The sequence below is a fragment of the Fundulus heteroclitus genome, chromosome 11 (assembly GCF_011125445.2).
Source record: "Fundulus heteroclitus isolate FHET01 chromosome 11, MU-UCD_Fhet_4.1, whole genome shotgun sequence".
In the NCBI taxonomy this organism is placed as follows: domain Eukaryota; kingdom Metazoa; phylum Chordata; class Actinopteri; order Cyprinodontiformes; family Fundulidae; genus Fundulus; species Fundulus heteroclitus.
In genome coordinates this window covers 19,655,706-19,667,164 of record NC_046371.1, presented here as the reverse complement: position 1 = coordinate 19,667,164, position 11,459 = coordinate 19,655,706, and the positions used below count along the sequence as shown (strand labels likewise).

The window sequence follows — 11,459 nt, the reverse complement described above, 5'->3', positions numbered from 1 at the left end:
CACATCAGGTGGTACTCCTGACATCTAAGAGCAGGAAGCTGAAGCAGTAATTCACACAGGCTCACCAAACCAGACAATAACAGAACCTGGTCCGATATGAGTCTCAATTTCAGCTCCTACATCCAGAAGATAAGGCCATAATTTGGAGGAAACAACATGCAATCACTGATCCATTCTGTCATGTTTCAACAATTCAAGCTGACAGTGGTGACGTAATGATGTGGGGGACGTTGTCTTGGCACGCTTTGGGTCCCTTAGTACCAATCTAACATTGTTTATACACCACCGTCTATCACAGGATTACTGCTGTGCATGTCCATGACCACAGTATGCCTGTCTTCCACCAGGATGATGCCCCATGTGACAAAAGCTCAAATTATCTCAAGCTGCTTTCTTGACAATGAATATGGGTTCACCGTGATGCCATAGTCTCCAAAGTAGCCAGACCTCAATGAAGCCCATTTAGGATGTGGTGGAAAGGCATATTTGCATGATGGGTTTTATAACCGACAGATCCACAGCAATTATAAGATGGTATTATGTCAATAAGGATCAAAATCTCTAAGGAATGGTTCAGACATCTTGCCAACTCTAGGCCACGAGGAATTAAGGCAAAAATGAAGGCAAAAAAGAGGGGTCTGACCAGGTACGTATATGGTGTACCTAATGATATGACCAGTGAGCGTACATGTTTATCATTACAAAAAGGTAACAAATGTCAAAGTAGATAGATATGTAGATATTTGTAAGAACAAAAGTAAAACCCTCACCTGGACAAGTGCAAGTCTCTGTGCGTCCGAACCTGGGCAACACCAAGCTGATCCTCTCTGTGTTGTAGGTGACAGGCGAACCGCCCTCCATCACCAGCATGTTTTTACACACCCGGTCCCCACAATCCAGCTTCCCAGAACAGGCGCCGCCGACCAAAACCGCTCCAGCGAGGGCCCCCCGCATCTGACCCCGTGCTGCTGCTTCCTCCAGCTTCGCTGCCAGCTCCTGCTGAGAGTAGAACCCCTCCATCCGTCCACCGCCTAAAGTCTCGGGTCTCTCCACTGCCAGAATCAGACTGATATCAGACGTCCCCGTCACTGGCTGCACGCCAAGTATGTGGAGAGGATCCTGCTGGCCCGGTAACCATTTCCAGCCAGCGATCGCCCGTATAGTTACTTTGATCTGGTTCAGGTACCGTCCCAGTAATTCCTCCCACGAGACGGAGCTGAAACGCAAGGTCAGGGCACTCCGCAGCAAAACCTCCGTCACCTGTTCAACCTGGACAGACACGTCAGCTATGACAGCAAATCGTCCATCACTGACCGTCGCGTTCATTTGGTATCTGAAAGAAGACAAGAACACGTAATGCATGTTTTTATTCTGAACGCATGTTTGAAGCGTCCCTTTTGCGTAAAGTGCACACACCTCCCGGGTTCCAGGCCTGGCAGAGCTACAACGCTGCCATCTTGTCTGTTGATCTTAAACATGCTCTTTGGCTGAGGCTTGTGGGTAAACGACAGGACGTCGTTGGGGTCGCGGTCTGTGGCATAGATCTGACCGACCGGACCGCCCGGGAACGTATCCGTAGCCATGGCGATGTAGATCTCCAGGGGGGAGACCATGGGTTTGTACTGACTGTTCCCGATGACTCTCAGAAACACCCAGGAAGAAGAGGTAAGACTCGGCTTACCCGAGTCACTCGCCTACGGCACCAAAAGAAACATCAGGCCAGTAATGAAATAAACTTTATACAGAGATATAATTAAACAATTTAGGGTAGAATATTGTTAGATTTCTAATGCTAATGGTAGCTGAGAATGTACTCAAGATTGTCCAACTAAAGCTGTTTCAATCTACAGATAAAACCATGTTTTTACCTACTACGATAATAAGACTCAGAACTCTTTTCATGTTGTCTGACATGAAATCACTAAGAACATTTCCTGTTTTAAGCCAGCTAGAAAAATCTTTTAAATAATAATAACTTTATTTATAAAACTTTATTTATAAAAAGAAATAAAACAATACAATTTAAAACCAGGTAAAATCATACTAAACAAAAGGAAACACCAATACTAAAACAATATAGTTTAGGCATCGAATTAGGCTGCATAACATTAGGTGAACAAGTCGGTCTTCAGCTTGGTTTTAAAAACCTCCACAGAACCTGCCTGCCGAATGTCTAAAAGGAGATTGTTCCACCGGGATGGGGCACGAAAGTAAAAAGCACGCTCCCCTACAGTTTTTCTTTTAGCTTTAAGGACTTTTAAAAAACCCGTGCTCCGTGATCAAAGAGCACACGGTGGAACGTACAGGTGCAAAACTGCATAACTTGGGTACAACTTTTTTTATTATTTTCACAATAATTAGCAGGAATTTTGTCTCTTTTCTCCAGACAAAACCGGTGAAACTGAATGGGTTTTATAAGCTATCTTTGTCACTAACAACTTTTTTTTAGCACTGCCCACTAATTCTCTATGAAACTGAGATCAGGGCGTTGTGGTGGCTTCTCTCGTTCGTAAGCCACTTTTTTACTAATTTGGTGGTGTGTGCTCAGTGTCATTGTCCTTTTGGGGAAAAAAGACCAACATTTGCAACAAAGCCTTATTTCCTGGCTGATGTCTTGAGACATTGCTTAAATATGGCATCATTTCTGCAGCGCTCCTATAACATGCTGCTTCCACACCTGTTTCTCAGAGATGGAATGATGTTCTCTACAATTTTTGCTTTATTAGACCACAGGATATCCATCCATTGGGAGAGAAACAGGTCGGCAGTCTATCATAGGGCAAGGTGAGACAAACAACCATGCATGTACTCAGTCATACCTAAGATCAATTAACCTAATTTGCTAAGGTTCTTGGGGGGAAAAAAAGCAAGCATGCATGGGGATATCAGCCAAACACAATGCAGAAAGGCCAAATTGACGGGGCACAGTAAGGAAACACTTTTGTTCCCCAAGTTCTGATCAGCTTAGTGCTGAAGGGGATAAAGTCCTGTCTAAGTGGCATGGAGGAGGATAAATAAGGCAGGCTCACCAAGGATAGCTTTATAGATTTATAGATGAAAATGTATCAATGCGTGAGTCTACGGATGGTTAATGATGGCCAGGTGACCCGAGAATATAAAGAACAGCGATGAGTGAGAGATTTATGCCCTGTTATATATATGCTCCATGACAGACAGCAACCAATATGCAAGGAGGTGGCAGGTGTGTTCCTATAAACAACATCAGACTAATCTAACAGTGGCAGGAAGGTCATTAAGAGGAGACGCTTCCTTGCACTGAAAGAAAAGCTAGATCTATTCCTGAAGAAAAACCCTATTTTTTTTTTTCAAATATCTTTGTTGTGCTGCTTTGCAGTACATCCACAAGAGTGACTCCTATTAACGCCTATTAATGTTGGAAATAAGCAGATGCTTACAAAGCCGTATTATTTGGACGATCCCAGTTTCAAAAGTAGTGATAAACGATTTTACACAAATCTGCTATTATTCAGCATGATTAGGAAAAATAAGTTTAGTTCAATTTAATGTCAGAGTTACACTAAAAAGGTTATATGCCTTTTAAGAAAATCCATTTAGTTTGAAGTATATCTTCAACGTTTAAAATTCTGACTTTATACGTCCAAAGGTAGTTGGTAATCTAGGCTATTTTTTTCAAGAACCTCAATCTAAAAAAACAATCAGCAACAAGCGGCATGTAAAGTCCTTACCTGAATTTCAAGTATGAATTCTCTGGGTGCTTCAGGACCAAACACACGGTTGGACTTTAGAGATCCAGTCTGGTCCAAACGAAAGAAACTACCTTCATTTCCTGCCACTATGCGAAACACAAAGGGAGCACCATTTCTAGGGGAGTCTTTATCACTGACTGACAGCGTCAGCAAAGTGGTGCCAGCAGCCTGGTTAAGCTGAAAGTACAGAGTGATGAGTTTGAGTGTCAAAACAACAAAGACCCAGACAGAGGACACACACATACGCACGCAGAATTACCTGTATAATGGCTGTGGAGTTGGGAGGGGTGAAGACAGGGGGGTTGTCGTTAACATCAGAGATGTCGATGTTAACGGCGACGGTGGAGGACATGGCAGGAGAGCCGCTGTCAAAGGCCTGTACAGATAAAGTGTACCTGGATACCTAGAGGATGAACATAAAGATAAGAAACTTTAGTAGGTGGGCATTTTCGTCGTCCTCCTGTGCTTTCTAATCGGAAAGTTCAAATCAATTCTATAGGAAATGCCGTATGCTCCATCTTTATTGGCACCCAGGAAAAAGATGGAGAAGTCTTGATGTAATTCAATGTTTTATTGCAGTTACATAATCTCCAAATGCTCCAAACCATTTATTTTAGTGCGTGGATTTTTTTTTTGTCCCTGGCATGCCTCCTGAATCTAATGGTTAGTAATCAGACTTGGAAATGTATCTAAAACCTGCCTGAGTTACATGGTATGTATTCCAGGTCGCCTAAGGGAAATTGGCCTCTGTGTCGTATACTTTAAACAAAGTAACTGGACATCATGGATTAGTAATTAAACTCTCCAGGGCACTCTGATGATCACTCGGAAATAAACTTTATTTTAAATTACTTTTTTTTTGATTTGCTAAAATCTTCTGTGTCCAATTATGCTGGTTCAGTAAAACAAATTTATTTTAAGGCATTGTACACATCATTACCAAGACGACAAGGAATGTCAAAAGTGCTGCATGTTATGGAAAAACCCTTACTAGTTCTCTGTCAAGTCTCTTATTGACTTTAAGCAGTCCTGTCACAGGATCAATCCAGAAGTGGTTGGTTCGATCGCCTTTCAGAATTGAGTAGGTAATTCTTCCGTTCACTTGGCTGTCCAGGTCTTCGGCAAACACCTTCACAACACAGATTCAAAAAGACAGAGTTCACTAAAGAGATAGAAAGGCAAAAGGAACGAGTGTGGAAAACGTGTTACCCTTGTGACGGTCTGCCCAATAGATGCATCCTCGCTGATCAGAACATTGTAGATGTCCTGATCGAACATCGGAGCGTTGTCATTGACATCCATGAGTTCGATGACAATCATCGTAGCGGTGCTAAGAGGAGGGTTCCCATTGTCCCAGGCCTCCACAGTGATGTAGAAGTCCTTGCATACCTCAAAGTCCAAGTCATCAGCCACTGAAATTGAGCCTAAACATACAGAATGTGGTTAATTAAATCAGTTCAATCAAGATGGATTTTATTTTCCTAACAATGTGATTAATGCTGACTAAAAGAGGATTATTATAATCCAGAGTTTTTATTTCTATGGTCGTTCATTTAATCTTCAGAGTAATACGTCTGCTCACCCAGTTTTCTGTCTATGCTGAACTTTCCCAACTCGTTGCCGGACCTGAACATGTAAGTGATCTCAGCATTAGGCCCAATGTCGGCGCTCGTTGCCAGCACGCGCAGCACCTCGGTTCCCACAGCGACATCCTCGGGGACGGTGACAGCATAGTCTCTTCTCTGGAAAACTGGAGCATTGTCATTCACATCCAGGACCAAAATGGTCAAATCAACCTGAGCAACAAAGAGCAGAGGTCTGAAATGGCAACCTTAATGCGCAATAATTAAAAAAATAAAAACAAAAACAAAAACAGCTAAGCACCAGTAAAAACATTTGAATCATTAAACATCAAACGCAACAAGAACAAAACTGAAACTCTCACTGACTCTCTGTTGATCTTTAGGTTATTTATATTTTAAAGCTCTTTCTATTACTGTTACGTGAGGGGAAAGTACATGTGCAAAAGGAGATCCAACCATGTATAAAGAAATAATGAAAGTAAATAGAAATAAACTTGTTTTTTAAAAGCCTGGCATTTCTGTTTAAAATGTACTTTTTTAATTGATCTTAGGCAGTATTCTACTTCTCTGAGTCACTGAATTTTGAGTTTTCATTATCGGTAAGCCATAATCATCAGACTAACAAGAAATTAAGGCTTGAAATGGTTCACTCTATCTGTAGAAATCTATATGAGTTGTAGGTGTACATCTACACAGCCACTATCAACACAGTCGAGCATATTTCTGGTTCGGTGTTAGACAACTCTTCACAAAATTAGTTAAATTGTCTTCAACTTTAATTTTATTTATTTATTTTTTACCAGGGTTGAGTTCAGGACTTTGGTATAAAGCCTAATGCTGTATCTATACTAAAGCCTGTTTTAATGAGTTTCTGATCATTGTGCTGTAGAAACAACGAGATCTGGCCAATTTTCAACTTTCTAGCAGTGAATTTGACGGGAAGTTTAAAGGTTTGCAGTTATTCCTCTTCATCATCTCATTCCATTTATTCAATGCACCAAAGGATGTCCCTATGCATTCTAACCAAGTTCATTTCATTTGAGGAGGTGAAAGTTTGGGTCAGATCGACATGTTTAAGTGTTATAACGGGACAATTCAAAACTGATTTCGGAATATAATTTTAAACTTCTGAAATGGGTTTTCAAAATCCCCAACCTCTATCCCACACAAAATATACGAATTATTCGAAATGACTGCTCCATGCCAGGAAACTGATTAAACTCTCCCAATTCTACCAAAAAAATCCAGAGAGAATTATGCCAGAAACTTCTTACTGACATGCCATCCAAATATTAATGGGGGTGTATGTATCTATTGAAGCCTGTAGGAGTAGTTATGACCTGCGTGGGTGAGAGAAAATCTATAATAAATCCCACCTTGTCCATTCAATACCTTTTTTTCAATTTCAATGAAGTTACATTTTGTAGAATCATTTCACCTGAAAAAAGACCAATTCATCTAAACCATTAAAAGCCCAATTTAAGATGACATTTATAGCAACGAGTGAATAAAAATACTTCAGTATCAACAAAGTATCTACATTAATTTACATTGCAATGTTTTAGTAGCTTTAAACTCTTCAGTTAACCACAGAACATTATACCAGCAAAACAGGCAATTGGGATACTATTGTTGAATATTGCAAAAATCTGTTTTTTATTTTTTTTTTGCTGACCCTACCTACTTTTCCTTCACCACAATGCCCACACCACTCTTTATGAGCTTCAGCATCTCAGCTACTAAGCATACACAACCAGTTTGGGCTGCTGCAAGTCTACCTGCAGGCTCAAACAGATAGATACATAATGCATATAGTTGGCAAGCAGAATTTGCATGCATGGCACATGAAATAGAGTAGAATAATCATTTACTGTCCCACAGTGGGGAATTTCAGGAGTATAATAAAAAAATAATATATAATAGCCCATAAAAATTGCACACACTTGCAATTGACATTTGTGATTTGATATATTGAGCAGCTCTAACTTTTACCAAAGTAAAAGTTTAATTTCAGTCAATGTCTGGGATTTTAGCAATCCAAGAGGAGCTCAGGAAGACAAACCAACTCAGTGGGAATATAAACACTGTTTCAGTTTTCCTGCTTTCTCTCTGTCACTGTTACTGTCACCTTTCCAATCTTTCCTGTCCTGGCCGCTGAAAACTGTAATGCTACCTTATCTTAATTGAAATCTGCCCAGTTCTTAAACTAATCTCTCTGGTAAACAAAATGGTTTCACTCGTTGGCATACGCATGCATTAATTTGTTCGCGCATATGAACAGACATACAGGATGCACATGGATGCCTTCGTCACATCACAACATTGTGCATACGTTCTAAAAGCTTTGGTGCAGCTAATCCAAACTGTAGTAGGGACAGATATGGTGGTGTGCATCCACAGAATTATTGATAAGATTGTACTCAGACATATCAACCACAAAATTGGCTATAGTCACTGGTTCATATTTCATCATATTTTATTAACTTTTTACCATCAACGAAAGAAATGGAAACTCAAACTTTTAATTATAAACTAATTTAAAATTTTAACTAATAACTTTTTTGAGGCAAAATTATTGTTTTACCCCATAAGTACTTAATAACTTATTTTTATTTACAAATATATAATACAATTAGAGATGAAATAATTATATTGTAAATATGTTGTTTTTAAGATCAGAAGACACCTTTTTGGCTTTACATGCATCTCAAGTAACTCTACTGACAGTTAGGTTTACAGGGTAATCTGTAAAGCCAAGGTGGGTTAAAATCATTTAGAAATATATGGTAGAGCCGGAAAAAAAATTACCTTGAGTAAAAAAAAAAAAAGTGCAAAAGCGTTCAAATTCTACGTGTCTTCAACATTTAAAGTGTTGCTAATGCAAACTGACAATAGAGTGACATGAGGTGCATCCAGCGAATGACAATGGTGGTATTTTTGTAAGCAGTTGATCTTTTGTGTCAGGCTTCAATCCTTTTGATCCAAGTCTTTTTGTCTGGTTATTTAACAATGATTGACAGCTAAGATCGTCAAATTAGCAGACAAACCCAACTGAATTTCATGGTATTACACTTTCATACTCTGATTTAACCATCAAACTTTTATTGCTGTGTTAAAGCAAAAAAATAGAATGACTTGTCACTGACCTGTGAGGACAGCGCCCCTGCTTGGCCGGCCCGATCTGTAGCCTGAACACGAATGCGGTAGGAATCCCGGCTCTCTCTGTCCAGGAGTCTCTCCAGGATCACTATTCCAGTAACCGGATCAATGGAAAATATCCCATCAAATGAATCCACCAGAGAATAGACAACTGTACGGTTCAGACCTGGATTGGGTACGAACAGTCAGTGGTCATGTGCAGCAAAAGTATTCATACACCTTAAACTTTTATAACAAAACTGTGAAATGGGAGGAAAATGGTGCGTGGTTTACAAAGACTAAGAATTTTTGTAAACGGTTTTCAAGTCTCAAAACATATTCTTAGTTGCATCATCATGGAACAATCTAGTGACCCTATTGTTTATTCATGGGAGTGGTGTGTTTAGGGTGCTGCGCAGTGTTTACATGTAGTTTACCACCGAGAGACAGCATATTAAACCCATCTATTGTCTTTATCCATTTATCGGTGCAGGGTGGCAGGGGGGCTGGTGCCTATTACAGGTTAGCTATATCCTTTTCACTTTCAGATGACCAGTCAGAGCTCTTTGAGATTTTTACAGGCTGGGATATTGATTTACCTAACCTTGCATTAATATTCCCCACACCTTAACATGCTTGGTGTGTTTCTTGGTCTTCATGGTTCTGTTGGTTCACTAATGTTCTCTTACTTATCTCTGAGGACCTGACAGAACAGCTTTACTTAACTAAGTGATGTCTGAAGGAAGGTGTTTACACTGAACTTTATATAGGGATATCAAAGTATATGAGGCTAATCATAAATGTAGACACATTCAGATTTAAATTAATAAGATTTATTTAAATGTTGTACTCCTTATCTTCCATATAACAACAATGCACATCTTTGTGTTGGTCTATATCTTGAAATCTCACCAAACAATATGTTTAAGTTTGCAATTGTAAAGTTACAATGTTGAAAAATGTCCACGGGGAATGTCGTTTTCGACGCTCTATTTCCGATGGTTCATACAATATGTCTCCTTTTAACTGGCGAGCTTATAATGATCACTCAGTGGCTGTATGCTCAATTTAATGTATGACTGGAGCGAATGCCTCTAACTGGTTTACCTTCATCAGGGTCACTGGCTTGCAGGCGAGTAAGCAAGGCCTTGGGGGAGGCATTCTCATACACACTGGCCAGGTAATGAGTTGTCGAGAATGCGGGGGCATTGTCATTCACGTCCATCACTTTGAGAGAAATGTCAGATCGACAGAACAGCCCTCCCCCATCGGTAGCCTGAGCAATGAGTTTGTAGGAGAGTGTTGTTTCTCTGTCCATCACGGTGGCAGTTCGCAATTCACCTTGAGTCATAAAACAAGGATGTTAGCGCTTTAGCTACTTAGTTTAGAGATAATTTGTTGCTTTTACTATGTCAAAAGGAAAATTACAGAAACATTTAATGTACCAGTGTTGGCATCCATATAGAAATCTTCCACTCCAATGCCAAACAGTGAATACTGGATCTCAGCACTGGAGCCTGAGTCAGCATCTGTTGCACCAACCGTCAGAATGCCCTTGTTAACTGGAATGTCCTCAGGAAAAGAGGCACCATACACAGCCTAGGACAGTGGATGAAAATATACAACCATATGAGGACAGATAACCACATCCGAAACAATGTCTCTATTTAATAAACCCATTGACTTTTTTGTGTTTTTTTGCTTCCAATAGCCCTGCTGTTAGAACAAGGTCAGCAAAGTTAAGCACCCTTTCCTGGCCCAGCATCCATTCCATCCAATAATTGCCTCTGGGAAAGAACTATGTATCCTGACACACAGGGAAACATCCATGTACTGTACAGTGTGTTATATGTCTCCCTTTTCCTTTTCCCTTTTGAAAGTTAACCTTAGCAATATCTCAACAAACTGTTTATTTATAATTCATATCATTAGAAGATAATGGAACAACCACTGCCTTTAAAATTGATCAGGCAATAGTGTTGTTCTCCCTAATGTGATTACACAATTTGTATTGTGACATACAATGCAGCGACAAGTTTAAATACTTATCATGAGCATGTATCACATCATTTTTGGAGCTTTTAACGAGCTTTTGTAAAGACATTGGAACATACAGGTGCAATTACTTTTAAAAAATGAGAACGGCATACAAAAAAAAAAAAAAAAAAATATATATATATATATATATATATATATATATATATATATATATATATATATATATATATATATATATATATATATATATATATATATATATTGTGGAGGGTCAAATATATACATACCTGCACTAATATTTGGATACATGTAGTGCAGCAAGTTGCCACTTGGGCACATTTTTTAATTTTATTTTTCTTTCCATTCAGGGGTTACCACAGCAAATCATTTGGTTTCATCTATCCCTATGTTTTGCATCTTCCACCTCAGCGTTTTACCCAATGTATTAAACGGTCGGCGGCCAGCCAAAGCTTTTTGTTTTTGTTTTCATATCAGTAACAGTAATACCAAATATGGTATATAGTAGGATTGTTAAAATAATCTATGTCTCGATATAATCCATACTAAAAAACAAATAAGGATACAGATTTGCATCAAAGTCTAGTCTAGTCAAGTCTCTTGACCCACTCACATCTGTCCAAATTGTTGCACTTCTTTCAGCAGCAGCGCACAGACTTTAAGTTTTAAAGTCAGCTAACATGTGGAGAACAGTCAAAAGAAAACATGTGACCCTCTTTATAGACAAGATAAAAGCAAAAGTGTTGTTCGGAGAAACTTTCCCAGGCAGACGGACAACAAACACAAAATGCTGAAAGGTGCTGTGTGCTAAACCATCAGTACAACATGGAGTTTTAAAACATAAAAAAATTGTAAAGCTCCTCAATTTATGACAGTGAACTAGTAAACCTCCCAGACAACATAACCCCACACTACCTGTTATTAACTTGTTATTAACTTGTTATTAACTTGACAGACATCCTTGTCACTCCCAATGAGAACCTCAACATCTTCA

General features: G+C 39.3%; 1 protein-coding gene across 1 annotated transcript in view; it reads right to left on the bottom strand.

Annotated features, from left to right (window-relative positions):
* Positions 1 to 11,459, bottom strand: part of LOC105922684 (protocadherin Fat 3) — a 160,314-nt gene that overhangs the window by 72,143 nt on the left and 76,712 nt on the right. Inside the window, exons 34-43 of the mRNA XM_036143069.1 lie at positions 9,895 to 10,048; positions 9,557 to 9,790; positions 8,458 to 8,636; positions 5,311 to 5,524; positions 4,938 to 5,152; positions 4,720 to 4,857; positions 3,988 to 4,131; positions 3,708 to 3,905; positions 1,417 to 1,694; positions 771 to 1,333 (exon numbers count right to left, since the gene is read on the bottom strand). Of these exons, the coding sequence (XP_035998962.1) occupies positions 771 to 1,333; positions 1,417 to 1,694; positions 3,708 to 3,905; positions 3,988 to 4,131; positions 4,720 to 4,857; positions 4,938 to 5,152; positions 5,311 to 5,524; positions 8,458 to 8,636; positions 9,557 to 9,790; positions 9,895 to 10,048 (2,317 nt within the window). The remainder of the gene's footprint in view (positions 1 to 770; positions 1,334 to 1,416; positions 1,695 to 3,707; positions 3,906 to 3,987; positions 4,132 to 4,719; positions 4,858 to 4,937; positions 5,153 to 5,310; positions 5,525 to 8,457; positions 8,637 to 9,556; positions 9,791 to 9,894; positions 10,049 to 11,459) is intronic.